The sequence below is a fragment of the Lampetra fluviatilis genome, chromosome 63 (assembly GCF_964198595.1).
Source record: "Lampetra fluviatilis chromosome 63, kcLamFluv1.1, whole genome shotgun sequence".
Taxonomy (NCBI): domain Eukaryota; kingdom Metazoa; phylum Chordata; class Hyperoartia; order Petromyzontiformes; family Petromyzontidae; genus Lampetra; species Lampetra fluviatilis.
In genome coordinates, this window is record NC_136337.1 from 3,772,027 (window position 1) to 3,787,281 (window position 15,255).

General features: G+C 51.3%; 1 protein-coding gene across 2 annotated transcripts; it reads left to right on the top strand.

Moving 5' to 3' along the window:
* The first annotated feature begins 886 nt into the window (after window positions 1-886).
* Window positions 887-10,514, top strand: LOC144951583 (uncharacterized). 2 transcript variants are annotated; one of them, XM_078881857.1, is made up of 6 exons: window positions 887-1,098; window positions 2,956-3,083; window positions 4,282-4,405; window positions 6,178-6,380; window positions 6,936-7,313; window positions 8,007-10,514. In XM_078881857.1, the coding sequence occupies exons 3-6, from the start codon at window positions 4,303-4,305 to the stop codon at window positions 8,517-8,519; spliced, it is 1,197 nt and encodes a 398-aa protein (XP_078737983.1). In that variant the 5' UTR covers window positions 887-1,098; window positions 2,956-3,083; window positions 4,282-4,302; the 3' UTR covers window positions 8,520-10,514. The 2 variants fall into 2 exon arrangements, with proteins under 2 accessions (XP_078737983.1, XP_078737982.1); XM_078881856.1 differs by having other exon boundaries at window positions 2,959-3,083.
* Window positions 10,515-15,255: the final 4,741 nt, after the last annotated feature.

The window sequence follows — 15,255 nt, forward strand, 5'->3', positions numbered from 1 at the left end:
GACGGCAGCGTTCGTGACTTACGCTTTTAGACGCAGAGAGAGCGAGCGGGTTCTATGTATTAAAATTATTTAAAACGGGGTGATAATTGTTTTTTTACCATTTTATCTGGCAAAAAAAACTGACACCTTTTTTTACAAGGAGTCTTGTTTGCGTTGAACACAATACCTGCGGTCGGAATGCAAACACAAAACATAACTCTGATAATGTATGCACTGTCCTTCAAGTTGATTGGTCCACACCCGAGACAGCTTTCCTTAGAGCCTAGTCTCACATGGTGTTGGACCAGATGACGCCAAAGGGCGTAAGTGCGCCAGCAGTGTTTTATTATATTAAAAAAAAAACTGTAAATGTTGTGGTTTCACGCTTCAACACACCGGTGGGCTAAAGCAGTGAACTATTTGTTTTTTGTCAGACGTGACACTTTTTTTGCTGATTGGCCGTGTCGGGTGGTGGAGGGTCACGACACATTTATAAATAACGCGAACTAATCCAAAAACGTTGATTATGAATTTTATATTTATATTATTTTATTATTTCCCTTCTACGTGACTTTACCGAAAGAACCAAGAATAATAACAAAAATGCCATCGAAGTCAATCCTCGTGTTGATAGAAAAACAAAAAAAAGGATCGCGCGGAGGGATATCCCAAGCCCCGCCGCGTCACGCCGCCTTGTCACCACCCCCATTGGCGGCGATCACAAAAGCGAGAAGACGACGCGAGAGGAGTAACCAACAAATAGTCCCTCGCCGTCTTCACCCTTTCCCGGCGGAGACAAGGCGAAACGTTCCCCTCGCCGTTCATTTGTCCGCGTCGTTCTCCTCGCACTCTTTTCTGTGCGCGCACTCACGGCCACTTTCACAACGCCGTGTCGCCGTGATCGCCGGTCGTGACCCGTCGCCATGGGCAACGCGCGCGGGGCATGCCGGGTCGCCTGAGGCCTAGCGAGAAGCCTGGGGTTCTGAGAGGCCGCGTCTCTTTATTTTTAATTTATTTTTAATTTATTTTATGAATTTATAAAAACAAACACCGCGGCAACGAACGCATTTCTTCGCCCCGTCCACGAAACGAAAAGAGCCAACGCGTCGCCTTTTCTCCGTGAGAGTTTGTGCATTCGTTCGCGTGCGTCCGACGCCGTCTGGGCCGTTATTATCCACTAGTTGTACTGTACTACGCTCGTCAATTCTATGCCCCCCCCCCCGCTCCTCTCCACTCCCCCACGCCCAGCGTGGTGAAGTATGGCTGTGTAACCCGCACGACGTGGTTTGCGATGCCCCTCGCTGCAAACGGTGCAATGTTTATGAGGGGTGGGGAGTGGTGGGTGGTTAGTGGTTAAACTCGTCCTCGCCGCAGGAATGTGGAATCGTCACCACCGCTGGGCCTGGTTGGGCTGTAAGCGGGAGGCGAGCGCCTGTGCTTTAAAAGTGATAATTTGGAGCAGGGACATATACTTGTCACTTGGAATTATTACGGAATTATCGGCGATGGTATAACCACTTGGTATGCAAGAGAGCGTGGGTTCGATCCCGACCCTGACGCCTGCTGCTGTATATTTGGAGTTTGCGTGTCTCTCTCTCTCATCATCATCACGGTGGCTAGGAGATGTTAACTACCTCGCCTGGTGTGCAGGAGGTCGTGGGTTCGATCCTGACTTCGATCCTGACTGATTCCTGCTGTATATTTTGAGTTTTCGGTCTCTCTCATCATCACAGTGGTGAGTTAATCGCATACAGGAAATAACATCTACAGTATAATAGAGGGGGGCGGGGAGGGGGTTTGCGTGTTGGGGTTTAGATCGCGTAAATATAAATGTGTCGGTTTAACACGTAGGCTTTCGCGACCAATATCCATAATACCGATTTTTTTTTAGGGGGGGGGGGTTTAGATCGCGTAAATATATAAACGTGTCGTTAAACCCGCCACTTATCCGACGCAGCCAATTAGTAAAGTTAGTAAAAACACCCCTTCTGTTATGGATAATATTGGTCTCGATAGCCGTACGTGTTAAACTGACTCACCCCCTATGGGGAGGAAATGCATCTTAAAGGCTTCATTTGCTCCAATACGTTCGGAAGTTGACCTCGAAATATCGTTCATCGATGGCATCGTAAACCAAGGGACCACTAATTTAGTTTCTAATTTCTTCCCCACCCCCCGTGCACCTCCGATTAGCACGGTTGGTTCCGTACGGTGAGAATGAAGTTCAACATACATGCGTAGACTCAAGACAGAGATCCGTAGACTCTCAGAGACCCATAGACTCACAGAGAGACCCATAGACTCACACAGATAACCATAGACTCACACAGAGACGCATAGACTCACACAGAGACCCATAGACTCGCATAGAGACCCATAGACTCACACAGATAACCATAGACTCACACAGAGACCCATAGACTCACACAGAGACCCATAGACTCACACAGAGACGCATAGACTCACACAGAGACCCATAGACTCACAGAGACCCATAGACTCACACAGAGACCCAAAGACTCACACAGAAACCCATAGATTCAGAGACCCATAGACTCACAGAGAGACCCATAGACTCACACAGAGACCCATAGACTCACACAGAGACCCGTAGACTCACACAGAGACCCGTACTCACACAGAGACCCGTAGACTCACACAGAGACCCGTAGACTCACAGAGATCCATAGACTCACAGAGACCCATTTCTTTAGAACTGCTTTTTGTGTTTAGTTTGTCCTTTACCTCCGCACCTTTGATTAGCACAGTTGGCTATGTACGGTGCAAAAGAATCTCAAGGTGCATTTTTTCTTAACACTGAATTATGTCAATCTGCGCGTGTTCTCAAATCCACGTTGTTTCTCTTCTGTCTCTCGGTGCGATTCCAAAGCGTTCTTCACTCCACGCTTCTTTACACTTCAGTTTCCGTTGCATCGTTTGTGTTGGTCGAGCGTGTTTCTGAACCCTGTGTCACAGCAGGGAGTGCGTTTCTCATCATGACGACCAAGGGGAGGACGGCAGCCAAGAGGACGAGCCGCGTGGAGATGGAGCGATTAGATCGGTACACGTGTCAGGAGTGAGATGGATGGTAGCAGCACTGGACCGTGAGTGATGGTGACAGAGTGGAGGGGGAATCATTCATCTTGCAGTGGATTATCAGTCTGTGATAATGATTTATAATAAGGAAATACAATTCACTTAACACATTTTTAACTTTCGATTTAAAGCTTTCGTGACTGCAGGGATTCATCTTCTTGGTTCTTTCGATAAAGTCACATAGAAGGGAAATAATAAAATAATAAAAATTTAACATAATAAAATACAATTCTCACGACGTTTCAGACGCTGTCTTTCCGACAGACCTGTTCTTCACCTGAAGACGGCTGCTTGCGTTGTGGCCGAAACGTCGTGAGAATTATTTTATTATGTAAAATCTTTATTATTTTATTATTTCCCTTCTACATGACTTTACCGAAAGAACCAAGAAGACATTTTTAACTGTATAAAAACAGCATTGACGTACATCAACAAGCTGAAACGTGCAGCATGTGTCTATGGACTGTACATTGAACTTCTTTCACACCGCTCGTTGCTGATTGTGCTGATCGGAGGTGCGAAGTTGAAAGCCCACGTGTTAAACTGCCCTCTAACTGCATTCGCTGCTGCCCTCCCGCTTGTCTGTGGGTCGTCGCGCCTCTGAGTCGTTGCCTGCAATATTTTGCTGTCTTTTCTTGGATTTTCTATTTGCACTCAGTCACATATTCACTTTAAGATGTTTTTTTGTTCATGTTTTTGTTTTTTTTGTTTGTTGCGGTTGCACCCGATTCAAGAGCCGAATGGCTCACAGGGCTATACCTAATAAATTAACTTGAACTTGAAGCTGGGAGTGAGCGAATGCAGCGTGGATCGTTATGACTTAAAATTATTATCATTCATCGGGTGTTCTCAGCTGCGGATGAGCTACGTCGCATGTACGTTGAACTTCTTTCGCACTGCACGTAGCCAACCTCGCTAGTCGGAGGTGCGGGGGGGAAGGACGTCATGGGCAGCATAGGAGAGCGAAGCGAAATCTATTGTCGGACTGTACTTCTGTGCTCCCACAGCTATGTTTTCAGAAATCCGCACTGACCAAGCGTGAAATATCAAATCAAATAACACCCACCCCGCCCACGACCTGCACGGCGTGTCGAGAAGAGGGCTACGCTGTACACGTACGCACAACGGCGCGCCCGTCCCTTGAAATGTGTCCCATCGTTAAGGTCCGCGTTGATCCTTTTTTTATTTTTATTTCTTCTTCTTCAGAGTGGTGCAGGTGGCGCTACGATGTCGGGTGACGCAGCGGGGCCAGGCTTCTCCGGAGAAGACGGCGTCGGCGTGTGGACGTCCGTCGACGAGCTCGTCCTGAAGACGGAAAGCGACTCCCAAGGTGCGCACAGAGAATCAGAATCAGAAAGGGTTTTCGATTTAAAGCTTTCGTGACTGCAGGGATTCATCTTCTTGGTTCTTTCGGTAAAGTCACGTAGAATGGAAATAATAAAATAATAAAATGTATTATTTTGTTATGTTTTATTTTTATTACTTTATTATTTCCATTCTACGTGACTTTACTGAAAGAACCAAGAAGAAGTGTTATACAGTCTAACTATACTAAAATTACAAAGTCTAACTAATACTCAGGGGCTAAAATATGTAAAATTTTGAATAAGTATACAATATAAAATGTAAACTAACCATAATATACAATCCTAAAATACAAATAGGGTAACGTGTTGTAAATATGGCAAGGAGTAATTTTGTAGATAAAATGTTAAAGTTAGTGTAAAAGTCATTTAAGCACTTGGCCTTGCAGAGCGCCCCTAGTGTTGCAGGTGCTCCTCAGAGGATGACACGGCTCCAGAAACGGATGTCTTGTACCTCCCGCGTAGAACCGTGCAACACAGAATCAGAATATTTATTTATACCAGAGGAATCCTATGAGCTGCCTTTGTAAATAAAATAATAAAACTCCCGATTCACCTCGAAAACCCCAGCTGCTGGCTGCAGGAGCCGAGTTGTTATTCACCGTTATTACTCTGACGCTTGTTCACCCAGGAAAGCCCTCGCCATGTCTCGAATCTCTTCTTCAAGGAAGGTCCTGTGGCGTTTTTGCAGTAGCTGGAGCGAAGTTTTGCTGCTGTGTTATTACCATTGAGTAATTGTCAAGTACTTTTTTTTTAGCAATATCAGTCGCGTTGCATATTTTTGTTTCACCTTTTTTCCTTTTGTTGCTGCCGTCGTTTTTGTATTGTTGTAACTTGAGATTATTTTGATTATTTTGCTGCTGTACATTTTCACGTGATAAGTCACTTTGTTGAGCTATCATTTGTGTCCAGGTCGCTTCAAAAAAGTAAGTTAATAGCTCAGCGGGGCCTTACCTGGTAAGATAAACAAATGTTTATATTTTTGTTGAAAGTGATTTCCTAGACTTTTCTCTCCTATCGTGTTTTTTGTATTGTTCGTTGTTATAACCTTCCCACCCCGTGCCCCCACCGAATATCTGTGGGAAAGAGCTTCATAGCTCATCGGATTTCTCCTGCAGTCTCAATAAAAATCTGATCATCTGAATTTACACTGACATATACCCCCCATCACTAAAATGTGCCTGAAGTCAGATCTCGGAAGCTGAGCCGGGTTAATGCGTGAATGGTGGCTCTGCACGCCTGTAATTCAGCACAGTGGAGGCAAGCCATTCGTAACAAGCGAGGAGAACGCACAATTCGTGAGGTTCTCTCGTCAGCCGCCGGTGTGTGAGCGCGCGTGTGTGCGTAAGACGCGCACACACAGCTGGTGCATCGGGCAGCCATCTCGGTCAACCCATGGCAGCCGGGTCTGCCCCGTGACCTCCTGCCAGCAGGGCGTTCGACGCTTTACGTGGCTTTCGATTTAAAACTTTCGTGACTGCAGGGATTCATCTTCTTGGTTCTTTCGGTAAAGTCACGTAGAAGGGAAGTAATAAAATAATAAAAATAAAATAATGTAATATAATAAAATACTTATTTTATGTTTTCTTTTTATTATTTTATTCCCTTCTACGTGACTTTACCGAAAGAACCAAGAAGACTTTACGTGGCCTTAAAGTGCACCCAGCCTGGCACAGGCGGCGCGGTGACGTCACCGCGGCTTAGTGGCGAACGGCGGTTGTGGTTGTGCGACGCGCAGCCTGGCTGGCGCGGGGCGGCGGGCACGTCTGCGGGGCGTGCGGGCGAGCGTTCCGAGGCGCCGAGGAGCTGGGGGCTCACGCCGCGTCGCACGCCCGCGACAAACTCTACCCGTGCCGCGAGTGCGAGCGGAGGTTCGCGACGCGCGACGGCCTCCTGGCGCACCAGACGACGCACACGTGCGAGAGGCCGTTTGCCTGCGAGGTGAGCGTTGCGCGTCGGTCGCGTGAGTGGATAGGTGGACAGGCGAGCGAGTCGCCGAGTGGATACGTAGCTGAGCGAGTCCCTGAGTGGATAGATCGGTGAGTCGCTGAGTGGATACGTAGCTGAGCGAGTCCCTGAGTGGATAGATCGGTGAGTCGCTGAGTGGATACGTAGTTGAGCGAGTCCCTGAGTGGATAGATCGGTGAATGGGTGAGCAAGTGGATAAATAGGTGGGGAGGGTGTGTATATATGGGCGGGTTTCTGGGTCAGGTTGGTTGGTGGCTGGGTGCGTAGGTGAGCGAGTGAATAGAAAAGTGGGTGAGTTGGTGGGTATGTGGGCTGGTGAGAGAGAGTCAGTGGATGAAGTGAGCAAGCGAGAAAGCAAGCAAGCAAGTAGGTAGGTTAGACAAAAACGATGCAAGCTTCCTCCCCTCTTATCTCCTCGCCCCGCACATCACCTCTCCTTTCCCTCCCTCGTCCGTGCACGGCCTCCTCCCCCCCCCACACCCACCAACTCTGCCTCCTCCGCCGTCGTCCGGGACCCTACCCGGCCAGGTGTGCGGCCGCCGCTTCCTGCGCTCCTCCAACCTGTCGCATCACCGCAAGGTGCACTCTGGCGAGCGGCGCTACCCGTGCGCCGAGTGCGGGAAGGCGTTCACGCAGTCGAGCAACTTGGCGGCGCACCGGCTGTCGCACTCGGGCGAGCGGCCGTACGTGTGCGTCGAGTGCGGAAAGGAGTTCTCGCAGCAGACCAACCTGCTGAACCACCGGCGCACGCACAGCGGCGAACGGCCCTTCGGCTGCGGCGACTGCGGCAAGCGCTTCGCGCAGTCGGGCAACTTGGCGGCGCACCGGCGCACGCACGCCGACGACAAGCCGCACGTGTGCGCCGCCTGCGGGAAGCGGTTCAAGCAGCGCAAGCACCTGCTGCAGGTGCTGCTGCGTGCGTGGGGTGGAGGGGCGGGGAGGGTGAGGACGGTGGTAACGGTCGGAATCTGTCGGAAGAATCTTCATTGGGGAGAAATCCGATGAGATGTGAAGTTTTTTTTTTTTTTCACAGATGCCCAGTCGGGGCATGGGGTGAGAAAGTTACAAGAATTAATAATATTAAAACACGACAGGAGTGCAAAGTGTAGGGAAGGAAAGCAAATCACTAAAAATAAATACGCGAAATAGAAATAAGTATTTAAGTTCAAATTGTATAAGTACACCGATGCACTTAGACAATTTGGTGATGATGCTGACGGCATTTATACTCCTGTTGAGGATGATGGCAATAGTGCTTCTGTTGGTGATCGTCATGATAGCTACGATGCTGTTCTTGTTGATGTCGATGGTATTGAAGCTGCTGTTGATGATGATGTGGAGGATAATGACGACGACGATTCTGCTGCCACCGATAGAGATGTTGACGATGTTGATAACTTTCGATTTAAAGCTTTCGTGACTGCAGGGATTCATCTTCTTGGTTCTTTCGGTAAAGTCACGTAGAATGGAAATAAAAATATATATATTTTATGTTTTATTTTTATTATTTCCATTCTACGTGTCTTTACCGAAAGAACCAAGAAGATGTTGATAACGACGACGACGATGATGACGACGTTGGTGCCGTTGCTCCCCCAGCACGCGCGCACGCACGCCAGCAGACGTCCCACGGACGTCGTCGCGACGCCAGCGGCTGTGGCGGCCGTGGCGACGTGGCCGGGAGGATCGGCCGCGGGAGGCTCGGCTCGGCTCCAGCTGGGAGGAGGAGCACGGCCGGGCTTCCCCACGGAGTCGGGACCCGCTCCTCGACACGGTCCGGTCGGAGTTTGGGCCGAGGGCGGTACCGACGGCGTCGGGGCGGAGGCGTCCCCCACAGGAGCGTGGGCAGAAAGGCTCGGGGCAGGCGAGGAGGAACAAGAGTTGGAGGAGGAAGAGAACGATGTTGATGATGATGAAGAGGAGGTGGAGGAAGCGGTAGCGATGGCGATGATTGCGACTGGCTTTCAGGCGCAAGGCAACGCTCCGCCGGCTTACAGGATGTTCACGGAGCGGTTGGAGCCCGCGTCGCTTGCCACCAATGGGAGCAGCACGAGGAGGAAGGGGAGGCAGCCGCAGGTGCGACTCCCGTACCTGCCCTTCGACCCCAACTGATGATGTTGCGTTTGAAGACGGAAAGGGCCAGACGGCAACGCGACCCTGGTGGACGCGTCGCCCCGCCCGCGAGTTTCAAAGGAAAGCTGTCTCGGGTGTGGACCAATCAACTTCAAGGACAGTGCATGCATTATCAGAGTTGTGTGTTTTGTTTGCATTATGACTGCAGGTATTGTGGTCTATGTAAACATGACTCCTTGTAAAAAAAAGGTGTCAGTTTTGTTGCCAGAGAGAAGGGTAAAAAAAACAATTATCATATTTTTACTGGCAAATGAGGTTCCAATGGGGGTTTCAATGCGTCGTTCACAGGCGCGCACGCGTGGCCGCTTGTGTCAATCGACCACTACCCGAGGACGTCCCACCCCCCCTCCATACCTCCACCGCACCACATCAATCCGTTCAGGCTGGCGAAAGCATCGGCGCAGAAGCACAGAAGCGCCGTGCGTGACGACGGTGTAATCTGCTGCCCACTGCCCGCCGCTGACGGGGGGAGGGGATTCAGGCGCTGTCTTCTCGACAGACCTGTTCTCCACCTGAGGACGGCTGCTTGCGTTGTGGTCGAAACGTCGTGATAATTATTTAATTTTTATTATTATTTCATTATTTCCATTCTACGTGATTTTACCGAAAGAACCAAGAAGATGAAGGGGGGATATTGCCGTCGAGTCTCGTCAAGCGGCGTCGTGAAACCGTTCCAGCACCCGAGCGACGTCGCAGGTCGCTTCGCTGGGACGCCGCTCACATTTTGACGTCACGATATAGCACCGACAATCCGTGACGGCAACGTAACGAGTCCATCGCGTGGTCGTGAAACTCGGGAGGTGAGGGAACGCAGCCTCCGTGGTTCGTTGAATCGGATTCTTTTATTTATCCTGGAGGAATCCGATGGGCTAAGAAGCTCGTTTTCACCGATGTTCCAGTAGGGGGCGGGTCAGAGTTTTTGCAACAATAAACAATATACAAAAACGAGTGCAAGGTATAGGAAACGAAAGCAAATCACGAGAAATAAATACGTTAAAAACAGGTGCGGCACCTTCAACGGACTCCTGATAAACTATAAACTAAGCTCTTATTTATTTTACCAGGTAAGGTCCACTGAGCTGTTAAGTTCTTATTTTAGAAGCGGCCTGGCCACAAATGATAGCACAACGAAGTGGCTTATCATGTGAAAACCTATAGCAGCAGGCAAATGATTCTTAATGTGGAGGGGAAAACCGGATAGCCCAGAGAAGAAATCCACACGTCCACGGGGAGGGAGAGACACGCAAACTCCAAATATACAGCAGCAGGCGTCAGGATCGGGATCGAACCCACAACTTCCTGTACACCAGGCGAGGTAGTTAACATCTCACCACCGTGATGGTGATGATGAGAGAGACACGCAAACTCCAAATATACAGCAGCAGGCGTCAGGGTCGGGATCGAACCCACAACTTCCTGCACACCAGGCGAGGTAGTTAACATCTCCTAGCCACCGTGATGATCGAGGGGAGTGGTCACGAAGAATCGCCGCTCAGCCAGGGCCAGTACCGGTCGTGGGGACGATCGACGGATCTTGGGATGCGCTCCGAAGAGCCACTGCGCTTGTACGTGGTCAGGGGCTTGAGGAGAGCGAAGAGTCGTATCGCGATGTGTCTGCTGTGCATATGACGGCGCACTCGATTGTCACGTGCAAGTATTCACCATTCACTCGTGTCGGACAGCCCGGGACACAGGCCCGAGATACGCCATGTCTACAAGACGAGCCGTTTGTATTTCGGTAGCGTCTAGCGTGTAATGGACGACCCAATCCTCAACGCATCTTGCCGATTCGCCTCGAAAACCCGCAGCTCCTGGCAACAGGACTTAAGTTATTTATTCATCGCTATTACTCGGATGTTTGTTTACCCAGGAAAGCCTCGCTGAGCCTCAAGACTCTCTTTCAGGAGGGTTTTGCCAAATATTTGCCAGGAGGTGGTGGTGGGGGTGGGGGGGCGATGCTGGTGCTGTGTGTGTGATCCCAGTTGAGTAATTTTCAAGTACTGGGTGGGGAGGGTGGGGCTGGGTGGGGAGGGAGGGGCTGGGTGGGGAGGGTGGGGCTGGGTGTGGAGGGAGGGGCTAGGAGGGGTGGGGCTGGGAGGGGTGGGGCTGGGTGGGGCTGGGTGGGGTGGGGCTGGGTGGGGTGGGGCTGGTCACCCCGTGGTGCCCTTATAAAACTCAACGTTTAACCTACTCACGTCGGCTTGTGCCCGCCCTCACAGTCGGCCATATTTGCGGAATACACCACGCCGCCGTTGACCCTGGCCATTGACCGAGCAACCCAACGTTCCTACCAGCTCCCTCCGCAGGAATGTGTTATATATCGGTGTGTTTGTGTAAACGGGATGTGCAGGCATCGCTATTAACCCACTGTGCTACAAAAACAACGACCAGGCACGGCTAACAGGAGCAAGCGATATCTGTTCGGCCTTGACTTGCGGTCTGTGAACATCGGTGCTGGGGTAGACGGCCGTGGTTGGGAGTGGTTGGGAGTGGTTGCTGGTCACACAACCCCCTATTGCGGGGGTGAGCTGACCCCTTAATAGATGCTCGCTAACAGCAATTGGCCCCCAGTTGTTTGAAAGGCTATACGGGGGATTCTTGCACACGTGTGTGTGTGTACATGTGTGTATTACTTGTGGGGAGCGGTAGTGTAGTGGTGAGCGCGCTGCGCTACGAACCCGGCGACCCAAGTTCGATTCCCGCTCATGGCCAACACCAGTGACGATTATCTCAACCGGTCATAGGCCTCCCCTAGGTCGACTCGGCCTCAAATGAGTAGCTGGTGCGGTGTGTAAATATCGCCACTGGGGAGACAAAGGCGGCCAGGCGTGGTGTTGGCCACCCAGGAATTGCAAAGTGTTCAGCCATGGTCCGTCTCTCCGCTGCCCGGCGAAGACCTCATCATGCCATCGCAGTCTCCTCTGGTCTTTGCAATTCCTCGGTCCATCTTCACTTCTGCACACAAACTCATCGGATTGCTCCCTGTCCACAGTGGTTGCCCTCCGAAGCTTTCTAATCGGGGACGCCGCGGTGGCTAGGAGATGTTAACTCCCTCGCCTGGTACGCAGTAGCTCGTGGGTTCGATCCCGACCCAGACACCTGTTGTATATTTGTTCTTTCCCAGTGGCGGCCTGGATTTTTCTCCGGGTCCTCCGGTTTTTCCCTCCGCACTTAGAAACACGTGTTCGGGAGTATTTGGCTGCTGTAAATTTCCACGCGATAAGCCACTTTGTGGCCTGATCGCTTCTGATTAAGAACTACACAGCTCAGCGGGCCTTACCTGTTGGCGAGCACCTATGAAGGCCGGCACGGAACACGAGGGGGTCGGCGTGCCAGCACCACGCCCGAGGACCTTCATCTCCAATGGTGATGTTGACGCACCGCACCAGCTACTCATTTGAGGGTCAAGATGACCCAGTCGGAGGCCCGGGACCGGTTCGGATAATCGTCACCGGCGTTGGCCGTGAGCGGGATTCGATCTCGGCTTCGTACCGCGACTGCACACGTGCAGAGTGCAATCACCCCACGAGGCTTGACCGCCGGGAAGGAGAGGGGCTCGTGATGCGTTGTTGTGTGCGGGAAAAGGGCGATGGAGAGTCTTGACGACTTGACACTCGGTCTCGTTTCACGTGAGCCACTCGTGTCCGCCTGTGTTGACGTAGCGGTGAACCGCGAACGTCAACACAAGCGAGCTCTCCGCTCAATAAAAGTGCACTTTCACCTCGGCGACGATAGATGTCGGCGTTCTTCGCAACGTTTCGGCTTGGGCGTTGGCCACAATAAGACATCAGATATGAGACATGATCACGATAAGGCATCGTCACAATAACAGATCATTACGATAGGACATCAAATAAGATATCACGATAAGACATCCGATAAGACATGATCATGATAAGGCATCGTCACAATAAGGCATCGCATCAGACGAGACATCATCCGTGTGAGGGCCGCCACACATTTGAAACCATTGGGGGTTTGACAGCAGTGCGACGACGACGACGATGGGGGGTGTTGTCACTCTGTGTATTGTCGGGGAAGCCGCACGTCAAGGGGCTGTACTAAAAGGCCACCACCAAAGAAGACCACTGCATGTCAGTTGAACTTCTTTCGCGCCGTACTGAGCGAACCGCACCATCCTGGAGCCGTGTGCGGTAAACGCATGGGGGCTCGTTGCCATGCCGCACAAGACAAAGATCCCCCGTGTCGCCTTAACCGGTATCGGTCCATGGCCGCACTGCAGCAGGTGAGCGGTGAGTCCGCGCGTGACCCGCCCATTATTTTATTATTGACCACTTCCATCCGCGCCTCTTTCCCGCACTGCGCACTTGTCACAGTCACAGTGTTGGTAAGCCCACAAGCTAACTAACCCAAGCCAAAATGAGTAAAAAACATGTCGCTGGAGAGCTTCTTTGAAAAGGGGGAAAGACCCAATGATGACCCCCTCCCTCCCCCCCCGGTCCGTGAAAAAATTGTCTTCCACGAAACCAGTCACTGGTGCCAAAAAGATTGGGGACCGCTGCTGCTGTAGCCAATCGCTGACCATCACCTTACCCCTGACCAGAGGTCGCAACTGGGTACCTGATACCTGTACCCTACCCGATACCCGGCTACCCGTACCCGACCAGGTACGGGTACCCGTTTACGACCTTGGTGCGGCCGGGTACGGGTAGGCCGTGAGTCACTGATGAGTAACCGTTTGTCACTCATTTCGGGTAGGGTACGGGTAGCGTACGGGTACCCATACCCGGTCGGGTACGGGTAAGGAATCAAAACCCGTTTGCGACCTCTGTCCCTGACACCGACATGCTGCGCGAGCGACGGCTTGGCACCACCTGCACTGCCCGCCGCTTCGATCATTCACCACTGGCAGCGTTTCAGATGTCCGCCCTGGCAGCAAGTCCACTGGCTCTCTCGCCAAACTCCGCGGCCGTCTGGAACGTTCTTGCGATATTCTGAAGCCGCTGGAGCTATGCACCGATACATCGTCGAGATTGACAAACTCAATTCTTTTATAATTGCTTTTTGTTGTCTGGTTTGTCGTCGTCCCTCGCCTGGCCTCCGATTAGCACGGTGGGCTTACGTACGGTGTAAAAATAAGTTCAACATTCAACCTTACTCCTATCTCCTAAACCCAGACCTTTTTTTCAAACACCAACCCTATCTCCCTAAACCAGTGGTTCTTAACCTTTACGGCAACCTTGCACCCATTTGGGTATCAATCATGAAAAAAATGTTCAATGTTAATGCATAGAGAGTTTGATGAAACAAAGTAAGTTGTAACTTAACGTGCCCATCCTTAATTTGTGTTGTCAATGATTTACCTTCTAAAGAAAATGTGGCCGTGTCTCGCACCCCCCCCCCCCCCGCTCCTGTGCGTGCACACCAGGTTAAGAACAACCGCTGCCCTTAACCCACAGCTCAAGGCCACCTGCGCTCAAGAGGCGGCTCCCGCTCGCTGCTGATGAATCGGTTTACACGTGTAGTGACGCACTCAGAGACACTAGGAGTAGGAGGCAATCTATTTATTAACAGCCTTCACAGGTTACAAAGGATCACTACAACTCCCAGTCAGGACAGCTGGCAGACTGCCTGACTGACGACGCCGAGATGGTAAAGACGAAGACTCCAGCAGCACGATGGGATCCCACTCACAGCGACAGCCCCGAGCCTTCGCTCGGGGTACCCTTTTATCCTCCCGGCGTGGCCACGCCCCCCTTCTAGAACCTTCTCGCGGGTTCCCAGGCTCACCTCACGTGCCCCCCTCTATCATCTTTCCCCTACATCCCTCTCTGGCTTGTCACGTGACCTGCTGACAGACAGGGCTGCTGCAGCTGTAGATCCCCTTCTCTGCCAGCAACCCGCGCTATGCTACGTAGCGACCCATTCCATGTCACTACACACAGACATGCAATACAACGAGGCGAGTCGGTTTCTGAGCAGCTTTTGAGTTTATTGCATCTTTTCGTGATTCGGGTAACCTGTCCACGGTGAAGCGAACAGCCTTCCCTGCGTGTTTCGTGGTATCGCGATGGAGCACGGCCGTGCTATCTAATGAATGGACCAGCACATGCAATGACCACAACTGAACAATCATCCTCGGCAGTCGGTCTAGTTTCACTTGCAGGACAATACACAGCCTAGAACAAAGTCATGGGAACAAGGGTTCATCACGGCTTAAATATCAGTTCCAATCAAGACTACGATCTTGAGACCCGGTCTCCTGGAGTTGTCTCAACTGAGACTCTGGATCCTGGTTTCCTGGAGTTAAGTCTTAAGATTTTCGAACCCGAGATCCGGACTCATGGAGGCGAGTCTCAAGACTCCGATCCCGAGACTGGCTTTCATTCCTGAGACCGGCTTCGATCCTGAGACACGGTCTCCTGATGTTAAGTTTCAAGATTCTCGATCCTGAGATCCGGTCTCCTGGAGTCGAGTCTCAACTGAGACTCCGATCCTGAGACACGGTCTCCTGCAGTTAAGTCTCAAGATTCTCAACCAAGAGATCCGGTCTCCTGGAGTCGAGCTTTCAAGACTCCAATCCTGAGACCGGCTTCGATCCTGAGACACGGTCTCCTGATGTTAAGTTTCAAGATTCTCGATCCTGAGATCCGGTCTCCTGGAGTCGAGTCTCAACTGAGACTCCGATCCTGAGACACGGTCTCCTGCAGTTAAGTCTCAAGATTCTCAACCAGGAGATCCGGTCTCCTGGAGT